The 19082-nt window shown below is 40.7% G+C and overlaps 1 protein-coding gene across 3 annotated transcripts in view; it reads left to right on the forward strand.

Annotated features, from left to right (window-relative positions):
• Positions 1-19082, forward strand: part of EGFLAM (EGF like, fibronectin type III and laminin G domains) — an 84610-nt gene that overhangs the window by 29795 nt on the left and 35733 nt on the right. For 2 of the 3 annotated variants that reach the window (XM_071580157.1, XM_071580158.1), the window contains exons 5-9: positions 1225-1342; positions 1591-1726; positions 8151-8317; positions 17130-17245; positions 17494-17830. In XM_071580157.1, the coding sequence (XP_071436258.1) occupies positions 1225-1342; positions 1591-1726; positions 8151-8317; positions 17130-17245; positions 17494-17830 (874 nt within the window). Of the gene's footprint in view, positions 1-1224; positions 1343-1590; positions 1727-8150; positions 8318-17129; positions 17246-17493; positions 17831-19082 lie in introns of those variants that run through there. The other variant, XM_071580159.1, reaches the window with a different exon arrangement.

Below are 19082 nucleotides of genomic sequence, written 5' to 3' on the forward strand. Positions count from 1 at the left end.
TGAACAATGTTGTAGTAATAACATAAGATCCCTGAAGAGCAGAGAGGGATAGTTTTTTCCAAGAGACCATCATAAAGAAATTTAGCAGCTAATACAATTTTAGGATTGTTCACTATTTTCCTGCAACTGAAAATACAAATTTAAGGTCTGTTCCAGCATGAAGAGAAAGGAGATCTCTGCATTTGCACATGTACTGTGACTACTGTCTTTAATATAAGAGAATGAAAACTGAAAGAAAAACCTCTGTAAAATAGTTTTTTGTATGAATTTCCTGCCCTTCCCCCTCCCCCCCCCTTCCCGCCCCTGGCCAAGAGCAGCCTCTGGTGTAGAACTTGGTAATTCTCTTCACTTGTATGTCCTGTCAAAATTCCTTAGTTTAGAATTAACATAGGTACTACAGGTAGGCCACAGGTAAAAAATACTGAATTTCTGTACACATGTAGACATGCTCCATTAAATGTCTGAGGCTGATCCATGCTATCTTTGGCAGCCAGTGATGAAATGTAATGTTTTCTTGACATTTTCTGATTTCTGGGAGACTTTGAGCAGGCTTCTCTGAACAGTATTAAGCAACACAATGTCTTCACATGGAGTTGAGCATCGCCTCCCCTATGGTAGTCTGTGGATTAATCTTTTGATGTTTATAGCAGAAGGACAAATTAAAGAAATGCTACTTCAGGTCAAGGCTGGTAGCTGAGCTCGTAAAATTGTAAGAGGCAATGGGATGGGGCTCTGGTTCATGAGAAATTAGAGATCATCAGCTCACACTGCATCAAATTGCTTCATTCTCAGGAGTTTTTATGGCCTATAAATTTAAAACAAAAACAAACAAACAAACCAAAGAAAGAAAAAAAAAGAGAAAATGGTCCAGACTTGTACCAAATACCAGCAACTGGCTCAAGGGAGGGAATAGTATGTGCCTTTGGCTTCAACAGTGAAAAAACTTGATAGTGAATGCAAATAATCTGCAACTTTATGAGTTATGCGGAGAAATGGGTCGAGGTCATCCCTGTGGATTCCCCTGAGGCAAAGCTGCAGCTTGAGAGGAAACACGTGGTGCTATTTGTGTTTGTTGTTTCTGAGCTGTTCTGGGCTGGGGAAAAAACTTCCTAGGAGAGTACATGGAAAATGCCATGTGAGATCCTCGAATCCCAGCTCACAGCACCATCCCCAGTTACAAGGAATATCTTTCACACTGTACTTGTCTCCTCTTGGCTCTGGCAGGATGTTGTTATCGGTGATCTGAAGCCAGGCACTCCACACCGTGTTAGCGTTGGAGCTTATGGCTGGGCAGGAAAAGGACGACCCAGCATGCCTAGAGAGGTGACAACCTTATCTCAAGGTAACACTGGCTACAGGACTCTGTTGCAAAATAGGCAGGGCACGGGTCTGTAACATTCATACCTAAATCTCTGTCGTGGGCAGTATCATAATATTATATGTTATTTTTATACAAATGTGGGGTTTTAGAGAGGCAACAGATGGGAGGAAAACCTTATGAAATTGATTCCCAAGTCTGTAGGAGCTGGGTTGCTGTGTGTAGTAGCCCAGCTGCTTCTCTAACACTATTCCTTTGCACTTCTGGCTTAGATAAGTGCACGCCCCCTGCACCTCCCTATCAGCCCCAGATCGTGGTAGTTTCTGATTCAGAAGTTGCATTGTCCTGGAAGCCTGGAGTGAGTGAAGGAAGTTCTCCCATCCAGTACTACACGGTGGAATTTATCAGGCAAGTTTACCAGTGGAGTCTGAATTTCAGTGTTTGTTCACTACAGTGTGGGGTTTTTTGATGGTTTGTTTTTGTTTTGTTTTGTTTTTAATTGAAACTGCACTATTAAGCTGTGTATAGATTCTTATTTAGTATGTGTACACTTAGTTTTCCTCTCAATCTGTGTTGAACTACCATGAAAATTTAAAGACAAAACCAGAAATAATCCAACTTTTTATAAAATCATCAATAAATTGTACTTTCTGATTGAAGAAAAATAAGGTCTAATTTGATCTGTTCCCTCTATTACTGGCCTGAGTGAATGAAGTTTTACGTTTGTCCTGTCATCAGATGCTGTCAAACCATCCTGAGAAAAGAGTGGTGGCAGAGCAATTTCCCTGGGCCAAGAGTACCCTGGGCTGCTATAGGAAATAACCCAAGGATTGAAAATTCAGTGTGTTAGGTAGTTTTTCCTGACAAAAGTTATAGAATCAGAATCATCATGGTTGGAAGAGACCTTCAAGATTATGCAGTCCAATTGTCAACCTAGCAGTGCCACTATAGTCCCTCAACGACTAGACCATATCACCCAGCACCAGTTACAGACTCCTCTTGAACACAAAGTCGTTTGTGTGTTGAGCTTGCAGATTTAGACTTGCCTTGTTTATGCTAATGTTCATCAAATTTACATGAAATGGTGGTCTCTCTGTTTAGATCTGGGAGGAAGGAGGGGTGTAGGTGAGTCTATTTTTGGTATTTTATGTTGAACTCTAAAATTTGCAGCCAATAGACCTGAACTGTGAAAATTTGCCAAACAAGTTGCTTTTATAAGTTTCTTAAGAAGGGTCATGAGGAGGTGATTGTGTCTGCAAGCACAAGCAGGTATTTGTGCTTGACAGTCCATATGCTTGTGTGAGGTCATATCTGCATACAAAGCTATTTATTTTCATTTGCCTGCCCCTATGTTTACTCTTACAGTGAATGCAAAATTCAGCCTTTGGAAGTTTAATCCTTTGGGTGAATACTTGATGACAGGTTTTAGTTGAGGTTCCTGAATAGGAAGAGAGAATTGCTTCTTTAACTACTCTGATCTGTAAAGGTCAAGAAAAATCATTCTTCAGGAAAACAGAGTGCTTTTTTAAGAAATGGTGGTTTTTTGAAACAGATAGGAAGAACTATTGATTTTCAAAGTCCTCAAACTAGAGTTGCAATCTAGAAGATATTGATATCACAAAAAAGAATTCTCAGGCTGAAAACCTACTTGTGAACTGCAGTACTTCATGTTTGGATCAAAATGCCCCCTTATTTAGTGGGAAGCCATCCAGTTCTCATTGCACTGCAAGGCAGGATGCGAGGGCTGAAGATACTGATCTCCCTCATGTAATGTCTGCTATAGGTTTACCATGAAATGTCTCCAACATCTGCTTTTTGAACATAGTTTTCATCTGAGCCTTTCATGCTCTCTCCATCTCTTCATTCTTCAGTAGCTGGGGAAGGGATTTTGTTGAGTTCTGATTGAACGCACTTCTACAAGCTCCATGCTTTTACTGGAAAGTGGAGGCTGGAGGTTTATGTATACTTCTTCATAGCACCTGGAGCCTGCTAATGGAAGAAGAAGTGGGCACCATCATCTCCATCTGACACACTAAAGTGCACTCCTGAATTTTTCTGTTCAGCCAGGGAATGGAAAGCTCCCTTTGCTGTTTAGGTCTAAAAGATGCAAGTGATTGAAATTTCAGTGTTTCCTTGGTTTTAGACTTTGAGAAAGAATTTGCTAACAGCACAATGTTTTGATTACACTGTTTAGTTTGAGGTTTAAAGCTCAGCTGGAAGTGCATTTGTTAATTTTGGGATTATGCTCTCTTAGACTTGGAAGCCTGATTATATGTTTGGAGAGAGTTCAATGAGCCATAAACCCTAATGGCAGTTAGAGGTAAACATTTAACTTTGAGCTTTGTTGTCTTTTGCTTCATGTAATTTTAATTACTATAAAATGTATTACTATGAATTAAAGCTGTTAAATTAAGCCAACATAAAACTAAAACAAATTGGTTCAAGTAAATTTAGAATTGAGTCCTCTGTGTCAAAGAAATACAATATTATCCTGTGCTTTTGCAAAATTAATGACTTTCTTATGTAAATCTGTTATTTCTCTTGGGTGTGGCACAAACATCTAAAAAGTATGACATTGTTGAAACCATTTCCACCTCCTTAGAACCAACTTTATGACTTCAACCCTAGAAAAAACATGTTAGTACAAAACACTCATTTTAGTTGCTCACCTGTGATACTGAGGATTAAAACCCTGTGCAAATTCAATGCATTAGTTGTTTTCAGATACCAGAATCTAATCAGAACCAAAGCTAACCTGCAGCCTGTCTCCACTCAGGGTTTAAATTTAGTGCTTTATTTAGGCACTTTGCATGAGTTTCTCTTGGGACTCTGGTTCACTGTAGGCAGTGGAGGGCTACAGGCAGTTTCGGAGCTGGGTTAACTCAGGCTCTGCTCTGCTTCTGACTTTAAGAAGATGCCAAGAAGACCACAATCCCAGCTTGCCTAAATGTTGAAAATCAGGAGGGAGACTGTGTACTTAATGCTCACTGCATGGTTCATAAGAAATGTGTAATAGACAGTGTTAAACCTGAAACAGCTAATAGCATCAGTTAAAGTTTGTGGGTTCAGTGTAAATATTCTGTTGGTTAATGGTGAGAAATATTTTACGATAAACAGCATTTTTATGAAAGCCTCTAAAGTGATAACCTAGACTTAAGCAAAATTAATCCTCAAAAATGTCTTGGATATTTTCACTCAAATACTCCAAATATTTACACTTTTATTCTGTTGGATGCCTACTGAATCTTTTAAACTTGATGACTAACTTACCCAGATTTTTATACTCATATAGCAACTACAGAACCACAAGTGTTTCAGCAATGTATCCCCTAAAACGAGTAGGTAATTTTCTTTTCATCTTGTTGGTACATAGATGAAACCAAAATATTTCAATATTAATCCTGGCATGCAGGGCAAATTTTTCGGTATCCTGGTAGTGACACAAAACTTCCGCTGCAATGAACTAGGCAGATTCTGCTGATAAAACTGGGAGATTTACCAGTATTCAGATGTTAGGGTGGAGCAGATTCAGCATAGTGTTGTGTACACACTTCATCAGTTTGAAGCCTTCCGTCTTTCCACCTCTCCCCAAAATATTCTATCCCTGAATCCATTTCCTGTTGAACTATCGGTCCCTGGCACTGCATTGAATCAGGCAGTCATTGTTTGCTCTTGTTTGCAAAGAACCTGAAACCGATCTGACCAGGGAGACATCTCCCAGTGTGCAGGAAAAATATCTTTAATACTTTTTTTCCAGATTATTGCATGCAACAGGCACATCTCAACATTTACCTCACTGTTTGTGAGGGTTAAATCCTTGAAAAGGTAGTTAATGAAGAAAGAGAAGAGAAAGATGTAGAAATTAGGGAAGAAGTGCTTAACAACATTAGACAACACCAGAGGAATATCTAACAAGAGAACGAGTTTAAGAAATTGTCCAGTTTTCCTTTCCTCAGAGTTGACCTGGATTTAGGTTGATATATTTTGTAGAAAGTGTCTATAATAATGCTAAATAATAATCATTACTGAAAATAATACCCTATAGTGTGTCATATTCAACAGAATTTTTTTCTGTTGTGAATAACAATGTATTGTACTTGTCATTGTATTTATTATTCATAGGAATATTTTTAAAAAATGTTTGTAGAGATGAATTTGCCACTTGAAATGCGTATAAATATGACACAGAAGAACAATAAAAGGCCTTGTATAGATTGGATTGCTAACAGGTGCTTCACTCCTAAATAATTTCAGGTGATTTTAAAAGGACGTTCAAGTGAGTATAAAATGGTCCCTCCCTGCGTCAGAAAGATTTCTCTTTTTTTTCGCTGAGTTAGTCTCCAGGTTACAACATAAAGCAGTAATCCAAATATTTTGGGTATGTATGGCATGGAATTCTGCCCTTGGTTTATATCCATCCAGTGCTATTGACTTTGGCCATAGATTTATGACTCAAAAACATTGCGACTTGGTCACTGGCAGGATTCTTTCTGCATGGCATTTATGCGTTGGAGATGCACAGCTGTAGCTTCAAGAGCAGATGATGCCCATGGAAGTTGTCCTATTTCCCCATACACAGTTACGATGTCTGGAATCACCCTGCAAGGTCTGGGCCAGAGGCAGAGGGACCCTGTGCAGGGGAATATAGTGCTGTGGAAGATGAGAAAAGTGGTACAAAAATGAACCCGTCCAGTGTAAAAGTTGACAACAAAATGAAATTTGACACAAAGAATAAAAGGACCATGGGGACAGTTTTCAACAAAATGTTCCCATTTTAGGGAACCTGGGAGCTGTCTGGCCTTGGATGTAATCACCAGCTGAGTTTGTTGTGTTCCTCTCTGCATCTGTTTGCCAGGCTTTCATCTTGTACTGATTTGTTTGCACAGGGAATGTTCTGGAGAAGTAGCAAAGGTCAAGTGATAAATCTCCCTCTTTCCCTCTCCTTCAGCTGCAGATGCTTACATGTTTGCAGGAATTTCCTTTATTATAAACTTCTGCAGAAGGAAATGTTGCGAGAGATGACATATTTGAAGGCTAGGCTCTAGTTTGTGTTATCTCCTAAGTCTTTGTAGGGTGCAGCGCTTCCTTTGGGTTCCTTCATCAGAGGTGTGCGTTTCCTCTTGGGCATAGACATCAGTAAGGTCTGTTGCAAAGAGGCTGTGAGGCAGCTCTTGAGCTAGCAGGAATTCCTGGGACAGAAATTGGAGGCAAAAAAGGATGTGTACAGGAAAATTGAAAACACTACTAAGCGAGCCTGTGGAAGGAAGCGATGTTAACAGTTTTCATTTGGAAAACACTGTATGTTTTCACTTTGGCTCAGGCATCAAAAGCTCAGAAGAGGGAAGCAATGGAGGAGTAGCCAAAATAAATTCTCTCCTGTCAACCAGGAAATGATGGTGGAGGGTGACTTAAGATAGTCTGTTTAGCCATCATTTCATTATTGTGCGTTTGTCTGATTTTATTTTTAGTAAGACAATGAAATACTCATGTTCTGTGTGCCACTGCAGAAGCCAGGCAGGAGCTGTTGCTTTGCCATTGCATCTGCAAGCTGGCACAAAGCAATGGAACTTCAGTGAACAGTAAATCTTGTATTGACCAGTAAAAGAAAATATACATTAACTTTGGCATTTCCTTCCAGCTGAAAATAAACAAATAAGAAATGCCTGCCTTGTGCTATAATTTTCATTCAAAAACTGTTGGAGACATTTGCAGCTAGTCATGTGTAAACAGTTCTAGATTCAGGGAGCCCTTGGAGATTATTTCCTGTAATAAATATCACAGGGACAGTGGAATAATTTTCTCTGAAAGCCATTTCTGTCCCTATTTTACTTTCATAAACTTTAATTTGAATATTTTGGGTGGCCTAGAGTGAATGTTTAGATTTTTGTTATGTTTGTATTTGTTTGCATTCTTATTCTGTCCTCTCTTTGATAAGAAGAGGTCACTTTTAGAGAGTGGGAATGGTGTGAAAGCATCAGAATGCTCTCTCAAAGTAGTCCGCCCCTTTCTGATGCCCCTGTGTGTATGAACTTAGATCTTTTGATACCAAACTGCCTTGTGAATGGTTATACTGGTTTCAGATGGATTATAATGGCACTTAGAGAGGCATTTATTGGCAGATGGCTTGCATTACCAATGAGTTAACCAGGCATTGTCCAAAGGCAGACAGGGGAATGTTGTTGCAAAATCCATGTATGTAGGCCATGTTCTCTGCATGACTGTTCTCTGGGTTTTGGGTTGTGTTTGTCGTTGGTTTTGTTTCTTTATTTCTTTGGGTTTTTTTTTGACCAGAAGACTTTGGTTCCAGATTTCTCTGTGTGTGTGGATTAGCCTGCTTGCCTGGGAGATCAGATGTTAGATTCTCCTCTTACTAATGTTTGAATATGTTTGCAGGGACTTACTGGCATTAGAGCACAAACTCTTGGAAATAAATCAGGATCTTTCCCTCTATTGCAAAGTATTACTTTACATAGCCATGCAGGATATGGAGGACTGCAGGTAATAGACCTCCACTTGAAAACTGTTAACCCAAAATGTGTGAAACAGATAAACAGACCTGGACTTGTCAGTCAGTCCTTTAAATAACCTATCTGGCTTTATAGGCGGAATCTGAATATTGAGTTTGCATGATTGCCCATTTTTGATGTCAGAGGTTTCACAGCTTAATAATGGTTGGTTGCACAGTCTGGTCCTTTAAGAGTGAAGGGTTTCAGTGATGATTTAGTAGACTTCTGTCTCATTTATTTGTATATTTCCCAGGAAAGTTTAAAGGCAGTTAATTCATGCAGCCAGCTTTAATTATTTATGATCTGGTCTTTGTTTGATCCTCAAGGCCGGACCTTGACAGCAATTGGACAGTAATAAGAGAGCAGATCCAGATGGAGTCCATGGTTCTCAAAGGACTTCTCCCAAACACCAAGTATCAGTTTGCTGTCCGAGCAGCAAACTCCTATGGATCAAGCCCTTCCAGTGCACCGAGTGACGTCATCCGAACATTCAGTGAGTAGAACCACCTTTTAGTAATTAAAGCCGTATAAAAATGAAGTGTATCTGTAAATAAAGTGTATCTAGGGTAGCCCACGGGGGTCTGCTGATGGAAAGAGTTGTTCTACCAGCACAGGTAGCCCCCCCCATTCTGACACCTCTTGGTCCTGTCCAAGGAGCTTGCAGCATTCTGTGAAAGTCAAGCCACAGGCAAAGATTTGAAAAGAGCCAGGCAGCAGTGCTCTCATGCCATTTCTCTGCTCTGGAGGTCATTGCCAGATATTTTTGGATTGCAACTTACTGACTTTTGTACTGGTATCATGCAGAGCTGATAAGTGAGTATCATGGAGAGAAATGAGAGAGACAAGTCCATTGTTTGCCTTTTTTTCTATTTGTTGAAATGGAACGTTATATATTACACTTATAATTTCAGCAACTTAGAAAGACCAAATCAAATCTGTTTTCTGGGGAGTCAGTCTCTTAAACTATCAAGAACAATCATGAAAATAATTATATAAAGAAGTAAATGTCCCTTTCTGACCACAAGCTGCATAGCAAAAATATTAGATGTAAATACATTCAAACATCCCAACATCCAAACTTGTTAACTGTTTTTGACATCTGTATAGCAGTGTAGGCCATGCACATTGCAGTAAATGTAGGTCAGGCTGCTGATGGCCTTCCTTGGGATGCAATTCTCTGCCAATGCTGGTGTCCCTGTGGGTTGACTTTGAGGGGCTGTTGCTCCCCGTCACACCCAAAGCCATAGCTTGTATGCCAGAATCCCACCCAAGCCAACAGAGAGCATATTGGGAATTGTACAAATCACATCTTTATAACAGCAAAAAACCTAAAGTCACAAAGAGAAACAATGAAGCCAAAGCTGGCAAATTATGGGTACTCACTGTGATATATCCTTAGTGTTCCAAATTTCCTATGTAAAAAAGTATATCAGTATTTTAAGTTCCAGTTTTGAATCATTTATAAGGGGCAGAATACCATGCAAGAAAATGCTTGAATAAAATTTTAGCAGATTAATCGCCAATAAAAGAGAGCACAAAACCTGACCTTTTTTCATTTCTCACCCCATCAATTGCAAATAATCTTTAATTAACTAACAGAAAATGAGCAGTTAAAATTTAGGTAGGACTGTGAGTTCTGCAAGAAGATTTTGCATGCTGCAGAAATGTGGACAAGGTGCTTAGTGATCCACCAATTTAACATGCTAAGGATTTATTTCTGAGTTACCTATCTTGGAATCTGTTTCCATTGTCTGTTATATGGTAGTTGGCATTCCTTTTGTTCTTGTGTCATAAATTCAGTCACTTGAACAGTTTGCATGTATTTTGGGAGGGCTGCTGAGCTCATAAGTTTAACTTCTGAAGTAAATGTTTGTGAAAACTGTGAAGGGTCAGTGTATTCTGGGGTTCCTTGAGCCCTGAATCCTCCAGGGTCAGTTCCTATTGCCTCAGGCACATGTGTGTGCTCCTCGGTATCCTGTTTATCTTTGGATGTGAGTGCTGCATTCTTTGGTAAGAAAAGATAAAGTGTTTAGCTCTGTTAGTAAGGGTGGAATCATCTTCATGCTGTGGTTATTACTGCAGTACTCCTGAGAAGGCACTTTGCTTTTGGAAACTTCCTGTTCTGCAGAGACCTGCCAAGGTGTCTCTAAAACATGGATTTCTGTCATTAGAACTTGGAATCGAATTCACATCCAGTGTGTATAAGCACTGATTTCTGGAGAGGTGCCTGGATAAGATCTGAGAAGTCAATGTATTCTGCATGTTGCAACTTCTCTTTGAATGGGCTTAAAACTCTATGCTGACCCAGAGTAGGCCTGTGGGCAGTGCTTGGACACTGACCATCGTGAGTGAGCAGAGCTCCTGCAGCCCAGGGCCATATCATGTCTGTGCTGTGCTCCAGCTCTACACCTGGTCACTTGTACTTGAGACTACTTTGGCAAACTCTGGACCCTTTGGCAAGTGCAAATGTTCTTTGCCAGTCTGCTCTAGGTTTACAGGGTGGATTTTGAAAATAGGCTGAGAAACTACATATAGCCACTATACATGAAAGCTTATGTTATCTTGTGGACACCTGTCTTCAGAACGAGCAGTTTTTTGCACAGCAAGGAGTAGTATTTAAAAGTGTCATAGGATACATGCCTTGGGAAATAAATTCTATAGCTTTTTGAAAGCAACAGTGTAGCTGAGATGATAGTGTAACTGATAGCAGCTCTCACTTGTCTTTAGTTGTGATGTCTGTGTGGAGACTGGTTTGCTGTTAACCAGATACACAAGTACCTTGTGTGTTAATAGAAAAGCTAAACTTTAGTTGTGAAAAAATTATCTTGATTGAAGCTGTGCATAGCCTGAACATTTAGTTTTCTCCAAACACTAAAAAACCCTGACGAATGATTTGAACAACTGACAAGTTTCATGAAACAAATGAAAAATAAAAGCAAGCCAAACTCAAGGGCAACTAGTTAAAACTTATTCCTAATTAACATTATGTATCTGAAGGTACTTTCCCACTTCTAGTAATCAGAAAGCTCAGTTCTTTGACCCTGTTAATCACTCACTTCTGTTGCTCAGGAGTGTTTAGTGGATTTGAGATCTTCTAGGTTCTGTGGTTTTTAGCAGTCACTGCAGTAGGGCAGGTGTCTTCCAGGCATCACATAGACACCTGATAATCATCTGGTGATGTCTCAGGTAATGCATCTCAGGTGGCACCAGTTGCTTGACAATCTCAAAGTGCCAGCAGAAACCTCTAAGTCACTTATGTTTGCTAAAAAGGTGTCAGACAGTTGGCATCTCTGAAAGTGAAGTATCTTTATTCTTCAGAGTGCTTATCTTAAGAATTACTATCTTCATTATTACCATAAACAGTGAAACATGTCACAGATTTGTGATGCTATTTTTCTGACTGCCTGTATATTCTTCAGAAATACCTGGATTATTTTAGGATGCTGGCAGAAGTTTTCCTCCTTTGCATTACACTTAGTTCATGTAGTGCTTTCATTAGGGTCGTTAGTGTGTTTGGATTTCAAAAAATTGTAGCTTTGTGCTTGTACATGGTGGATTTTTGTGCCTGACTTGAAATAATTAGTGCTTTTCTGATACTTATTTCAACTGAATAGCAAATTCCCAGCATTACCTCAAATGCAATGGATCTTTCCTGCCTGTGTTGCCTTGCATAGATCCTCTTGCAGCTCTTCTAGGCAGGTTGAGGCAGAGATGAGTCCACGCCACTCAGCAGTTTTCTGCTGGGGCTTATCTCATTCTCACAGGTAATTATCTCATTTTGTTTTTAAAAGGTGGGTGGCCTTACAGTACTCTTGACTGCATTGTTTCAGATCAGCATTGGAAAACATTCTTTTTATTTGCTTCTCTGAAGGGATGCTGACAGTATCACCTAATGTAACAGACCTCTCAGGGTCCTTGAAAATAGAACATCTGGCCTTGATTACAAGCAGTTACCCCCTTACTAGTAAAAAATGTATACTTGGTTCATTACTTCATTTTCAGGAAGGAAAGAGAGGGTAAGTTTCCCCAAGGACTCTCATTTATTCATGATTTGGTTCCATTATATTTTTCTAGAGGGAAATTATGCAATAAGTCAGTTTCTTTGTTGTCTTTCTTAATTACAGTTGTTGGTTGAGGGTATTTCACTTATATGATTATTGGTTTTTTTTAATATCAGATCTTTCCACTTGTCATGGGTAATTCACTGGAAATTTAAAAATCGCAGATACTCAGTTTAGAAACAACAAAATAAATTGTCCCAAAGAGTCAAGCAAACAAAGTGTCATCACCTGCATCGCTTAAATACCCTTCATCTCCTCGGGAAACAGATGGGGCTTGCACTTTGCCTGGAAGGTCACCAGCCTTGGGCTCTGCCAGACCAACAGAGGAAGTGTCTTCTGTTAAAAATACCCTCCTGCTTGTCTCCACAGAAAACGTGATAAAAGTGTCTGCTTAATAGGGTTGCATTCCTTCCTCTGGTCCTGGCTATCACTGCCAGGCTCACACTGAGCAACGCACTGGCACAGGTGCTTGAATATTCTGCACAGAGCTTGAGTGTGTCAGCTGAGGCTCAGGCATAGGAAAAGGGCAGTCTCTGGGGCCCAAACCTTGATTTAGGTGCTAGTGATGTATCCTAGAGAATGCAAACGGAGAGGGTTTTCCACAGAACTGTTTCCCACTGATCTCCAAAGCCTTTACAAAAGCAATGTTAAAGAGACAGAATGAGACAGGCCAAGCGATATGCAGGGTCTCACTGTGAGTCACTGAAAAGCATAAGTGTCAGACTAAAATGCTCCTGATATATATTGGATTTAGACCTGTGAGAGGTTCTGCATGAAGGCAATGAGTCTGTTAACACCTCCATTCAATCTGCCCGTGTTGCAATGACCCCTGCTCTGCCTCCTACACTCTCTTGTGTCTCCTCATCAGTATGCTGGTGGCAAACTAATCAGCAAAACAAAAGTTTGTGTGGCTTTCTATTTGTTTTGAGAAAGATTTCTTTAGTAGAACTTAATCCCTGATAATTTGGAAGAGTCTGTCAAAGGTCCATGACCTCCACAAGTTTTTCAATTAATTATAGCACAGGATTATAGGACCTAGTAGAGGGTCTTAATCAGACTTGATCTCCTTGTACACTAGAACACTGATTTAATTAAATACAACATGTTTATAATCTCTGCAGTCATTGTTTTAGTGTTTGCAGAGTACCACTTTGCTTAATTGTCTCTGATTTGCCACCCATTGTGAGATGAGCTCTCCACCAAAGCAACACAGTGCTCTTAAGAGATGGGCTGATGTGGAAGTTTCTCTACAAGAAGTCCTGTTAATTTCTCTTCATTCGTTTTGGTTTGTAGGTTTATCGCATCATATCACACATGACTGTCACGTCCTGTCCAGTGAGCAAAGGCTAAATGTGGGAAAAAGCAAGTCAACTGAGTAGCCAGTGGGCTGATACCTCATCATTTGTGTGTGTACTCACCTGTATTAATTCAGGCATAGTCAGAAGCAAGTGCACCCCATGACTGCATTGCTCCTGGATGAATTATGAGGTACCAAAACTGCTCATAGATCAGTGGGTAGAGCAGTGTAGTCTGTACTGGCTGAAACTCAGATAGGTAGAGTCAGGAAGGGGCAAAATTGGAGATCTGGGACAATATTAGAGATGTGTGGGCACTAGAACACCTTCTGAAGTTACGTTTTTTCTGGTGATGCCAAACTTTCATCCTGAAAGTCTTTGAAGAAGGACTGCAGAGCAGTCTTTTTTACCAGGTACAATAAATGACCTCCTTTGCTCTCTCCAGGCTCTCAATGTTGTACCAGTTCAATAAGGTGAAAGGTATCATTGTCTGGTTTAAAACAGTGAGTGCATTTAATCTCCCGTGGAAAAGCATGGAACATTTTGATCTGCCAGATGATAGAGGAACACCTGCTGCTTGGGGAACTGCCTGTCTCACATAAGTTACCATATCTCACTGTATGCTAGTGGTTATTGATGTACTTCAGTGATAATTCCACTCAAATCAGGACAGTTCTGTAAAACTGGCATGGCATTAAAATCATGTCTATATGCCTAAGCAAGTGTGTGTATCTGAATGTAAATTTGAGACCTAACATTTTCCTGTGCATGACTATAAAGATACCTTGCCCGCTGTATTGCTTCATTCCTGCCACCCTTAATGAACCTACATTCTGTTAAGCCAGTAGAAAGTTTGATTGAAAAGAGAAAAAATATAACAACATTTGGACTATAACAGATATTTATTTTGTAGCTTCTAACTTAGTAAATGGAGTTTGTGTTTCACAGCTTGTTTGAATACAGATTAGATTGTTTCCCCTGATGCATGATTTTGATTTTTTCTTTCTTTTTCCAAAATGATCTTTATGGCTTTCATTTCTCTTAGGTGAATTACAGTTTCATCTATTAGAAGAACTAAATTAGTTCTGAAATACTTTCAGACACATTATACAAAGGAAGTAAGTAATAGTACTGACCTGACTTAAAAGAAACAGCATTCCAGTGAGTTGAAAATTGCTGCATCTTCTGGGAGCTGAGTTAATGTTTGGCTCTGCTTTGTTCTTATAGTTTCTGTTAAACTGCAAATCATATTTGTAATGTTTATGTTTGAGGTTTTACACACTGAAATTGTTTTGTAGAAATGCATTCTCACAGAATCACTGTTTCCAAAGAAGGAGATTCTGGTGCAGTTATGTGTAGAAGATGCAACTGGATTAGATGATCATTGTAGGTCCCCTCCAAGAGAATCATTTGCTATTGTACTGTACTCTCGTCTAGACTTTTTACCTTCCTACCTGGAGAAAAAATTATCTCGGATAGTGATTAACCTGAGTGACTGTAAAAGCAAATACCAGGAATAAGGAGTTTTGTTCACATTTAATACCTCATTTGATACTATTTGATACTTATTTGGTAATAATTCAGTATAGCGGAATTCATTCCAGTGGTTGCAGGGTTGGGACCAGTTCATAAATGTGCAGTCTGATTCTCTAACAGTAATCTGTTGCCTGTGGGCAGTTAAATGCCACCCTGACACCCGATCCTGTCAGATCTTGGAAGTTAAACAGGGTCAGCTCCAGTCTGTACTTGGATGGGAGACCTCCTGGGAACACTGAGGGCTGTAGGTTCTAGTCCTGAGAACTTCACTGTCACCACCCACGCTTGCTTGGCCACGGCAAATGAACCCGAGGAGTTAAAGGATGGGGCCAGTTCTGCACACGCTGAGCCTCACCTAAAAATTCCACTGCCCAGGCTCGAAGGACACACCCGTGTGGATAGAGCCTTCCCAAATCTTCGTTCATGATGATGATGATTCTTTTGCCTGTGCATTCACAATTGCTAGCAGAAATAATCTAGATATAGTTTGTCCAATTTGCCTCATCACATTACCAGTGATAAAGATAAGAGTTCTCTGCTCAGCTCATTTGGTAGAACTTGGTGCTGAATGTTTAATGTACGGCTAAACAGTATTACTTACAGATGCCTTGCTGTGTATGTTAGAACGGAAAGACTTATCCGTATTCTGTCCCAGTCTAGCCTGCTGTTTTGGTTGCAAGAGTGTATGCCTCATTACCTCTAATTTGCCTCTAATTTCTCTGTATGCTGATGTAACGGGTAAAGGCCATTGATAAGTGATTTCCACAGAACATATGGAGTGTGGCCAGTTAGGCAGCGCACACATTCATATCTGGTGCGCATGTGCTTGATTTCATAACTGTCCGCCAGGATTTCTGGTTTGCAGTCACAGCAAAGGAGAAAAGAGTATAAAATGATTTAGGTAAGTGCATTGCTGTCTGTATCAGGTCAGTGAAACAGTTTTACTTTATAGTTCACCGAGGTGAGAGACAGCTGAACCCAGTCAGAGTGACTCAGCCCGAGAGCATTGTGTCCACACTGCTCCTTCTGAAAGTCTGTCCAGCCTCATTAACTTTCGCTGGCTCCATCAGGTTCTTTAGTATGGCAGTGAAACTCTCAGTACCATCAAGTCGCATTTTCTGAGTCTCCTTTCTGAAAGTAGCCAGTGCCTAGCAAGACTTTACATCTCTGCATGTTGCAGTGTAAACGGCCTGCTAACTACCAGAAAATACGGACATCTAGTGACTAATAAAATAAACAAACAGCTGTGGTCCACTCTGTACAGAGCCTTTGTAAAGCAAGGGTCACTATGCTGTTTTTAAGTGATGGCAAATATTTTATGGAAAAGGCAGACATATGAGTCTGTTGTTTTAATGGTTAGCAAATATCTGTCTATTTTTATCCCTGCTGAAATGGAAATTAACTGTAGAGATGTGGTCGCTTTTGCTATCTTTCATTGTGACTTCTGGTAAATTTTAATAGCTAAAAAGTAAAAATTGATGTTTAAGCAGAATTTGCTATGGGACGTACAGAAAAGTACAGGTATTTTCTGTGAGGATCGTTTTACTGTTTAAATTGTCCATTCCCAGCCCTGAGAGTCCTTCACAGCAGAGTTCAGCATTCTGGGGAAAGTCAGAAGCAGATTAATGTACATCAAAAACACATGGTCATAGAATAATAGAATATCCTGTGTTGGAAGACACTGAAAAGGATCACTGAGTCCAGCTCCTGGCTCTGCACAGGACAACCCCAAGTTGCTCAAGTGTTGCTCAAACACTTCTTGGACTCTGTCAGGCTTGGTGCTGTGACCACTTCCCTGGGGAGCCTGTTCCAGTGCCCAACCACCCTCTGAGTTAAGATGTTTATGTTTCTTTTTTCAAGGTGCTAAATTCCATTTTAAAAATTAGTCTAAGAATGTACTCAGGATGCTAATTTCAGGAGTTTTGGAGTCAGTGTAGGCAGATTAAGTCCTAAGCAGAGTGTGCCCTGCATGTGTGCAACTCTTGCTGTTCCAGTTTCTTTTGTGCCAGTAGGGCAGATGCAGGACTGAGTGTTAATAAAGGGGGAAAAAATCTTCACGTAAAAATGATGCAGTTAGTAAAATGTTGTCCATGCTAAAGAAGTTCATAAACTTTGTCCTGGAAAAGTGATTAATAAAAGTCAGTTTGCAGAGGGAGAACTGAGCTTTGCTTGCTTTGTTTGTTTAATCAGCTAGTAAGTGACTAAACGAAGGTCTTCCCTTGTTTTAAGGTGTGTGTACATCACTTGGACAACATCTCCCATCTTCAGGCTGACACTTGTATTGTCTGTACATGATGAACAATAACATCACTTCAGATTTATGTGTAGTGAATTGGAGGGTAGTAAGACCCGAATTTCTGTGTGTAAAGAGGAAAAAATATATGAACTGAATATGCCAGTTATGTCTTTCTAGGCTCTGAGGAGTTAGGAAGTGGAAGCTATGGGCATCGGTACATCACAGACACAGTGACTGGTGATGGTGATGGATTTGATGTTGATGATTCAGATTACGACATTTATATAGAAGAGGTAAATTTCAAGATTTCATTTTGGCACTTCAGTTTTCTTTATAGTCTTGATATTTTAAAGTGTCCAGTCCTGTCAGGAAGTTTAATATCTGATATTATGTACTCATCAGATATAGTAATGTGGGAACTTCCTTATCTTCACTGAGAGTGAGTTCATTGCCTCAAATCTGTATCTTGAAAGGTATTTATTTCATTTCCCCATAGCATTTTAGGTTTTACTGAATTGGTGTTTTCTTTATTTTGTTTCAGCTCAGACCACTTCCAGCTATTAAAGGAGGCAACAGGAAATTTCTGGTCGAAACCAAGGTCACGCCAGGGTCTAGTTCCAGGCTCCTGTCCCGGGTCCTTGCAACGACTTCTGAACCCACTGCTTCCACTCCCATCACCACACGACCTTCAACCACTGCAAGGCCGACCACTGCTTGGGCAGCGAGGAGGGGCAGCATCTCCTCTGCTGCACGCCTCTTCGACCTGTCCTGCGATGAGGCCGTGTGCTCTGCGGACAGCTTTTGCATCAACGACTATGACCGGGGTGGTTCACGCTGCCACTGCAACCTGGGGAAAGGAGGAGAGACCTGTGCAGAAGGTAGGTTTCTGTGTGCCTGCTGCTGGTGACTTATCTTTGTCCGGGGCAAGGATCAGCTTTCCAATGAACCAGCAAAAGCGTACTTTGGAAATAGCCAGCTGGGCTTAATGGATCCCTAAGGATAGCAGCAACTTCCCCGTGCCAGTTCAGACGTCATTCCCTTTGCTTCTTTATCCTCAGTTAAGTGAAAAAAAGTTATTCTTTAATAAAGCTGAATGCAGAACCTGTGTAAAGATGCACAGGGGAGGTTAATCCTCCTTTCCTCACCTAGTAGTTAGGGGGTGATGGAGCTGCATATGTCAGTAGTCAGCTGGGAATGACAGGGTCCATTGGGGCATTCACACAGCTTCCAGCAGGAACATTGAACCTGCCTCTGACCCTTACCTTTTGTCACCAGCTGGAGCCCTGAACCGCCCCCATTTCCAGTGTAGTCCATTGCACGATGCTGGTTCTGCAGCAGGAATGTGAGACAGAGTTTCATTGTAAAAATAGCCCTGGAAGAGGCTTTCCCTGTGGTCTGCAGGGCTGAAGTGCTGGAGTGGTAACCCCAGCACTCACGCGAGTCAGGTTGGGGCAAGAGAGGAACAAAACACCCCTACCATTTCAGAAAGACCAGACCTGCAGCCTGGATCAATGGGAGGAGGTGTATTTGTCTCAGACAAGGCTTGTCTCCCATTCTCTTGCCTCTTTTTAAGGGAGCTGAGCCAGGGCAAGAGCGTGCTGAGCTGAAGAAGGCTATCCTGCTTCTTCTTCCCTCACTGTTCTCTCCCTCTGGAGATGTAAACTCACCCTTTAGTGGGGTTAACACTGAGCAGATCACCTGGTGATGCAGTCCAGCTCCCTCAACACACCAAAAGCAGGTCACTTTTACCCCTCAGAAGCAGTTTTTCTTCTGGTTTGACAACTGAAGGGTCAGATGAATGCCAGAGCTCATGCAAAGACAGTATCCTGTTGGTTGTAGTGGTGCTGTCCCTCCAGCCCAGAAAAGGCTGATCCATCCATTCCTCTGCATGCTGATCTGATCTGCCAAGACCCTGTCACACAGCAGAGCATCAGGGACACATGTGTCTTCTACAGGGTGATGTTAGACCTTCATGATGCACAGTGTCATGCATCAGGGGTACAGACACTGAGAGTGTTTTATCTTCTTCAAATTGGAGTGCTGGAACAAAGGCATCTCATTCTGAAAACAATCTGTTGTGACTCAGTGACATGGAACAGGTGCAGATGTGATTTTAGAGCTTTATAAAGT

Source organism: Pithys albifrons, chromosome Z (genome assembly GCF_047495875.1).
Source record: "Pithys albifrons albifrons isolate INPA30051 chromosome Z, PitAlb_v1, whole genome shotgun sequence".
Taxonomy (NCBI): Eukaryota; Metazoa; Chordata; class Aves; order Passeriformes; family Thamnophilidae; genus Pithys; species Pithys albifrons.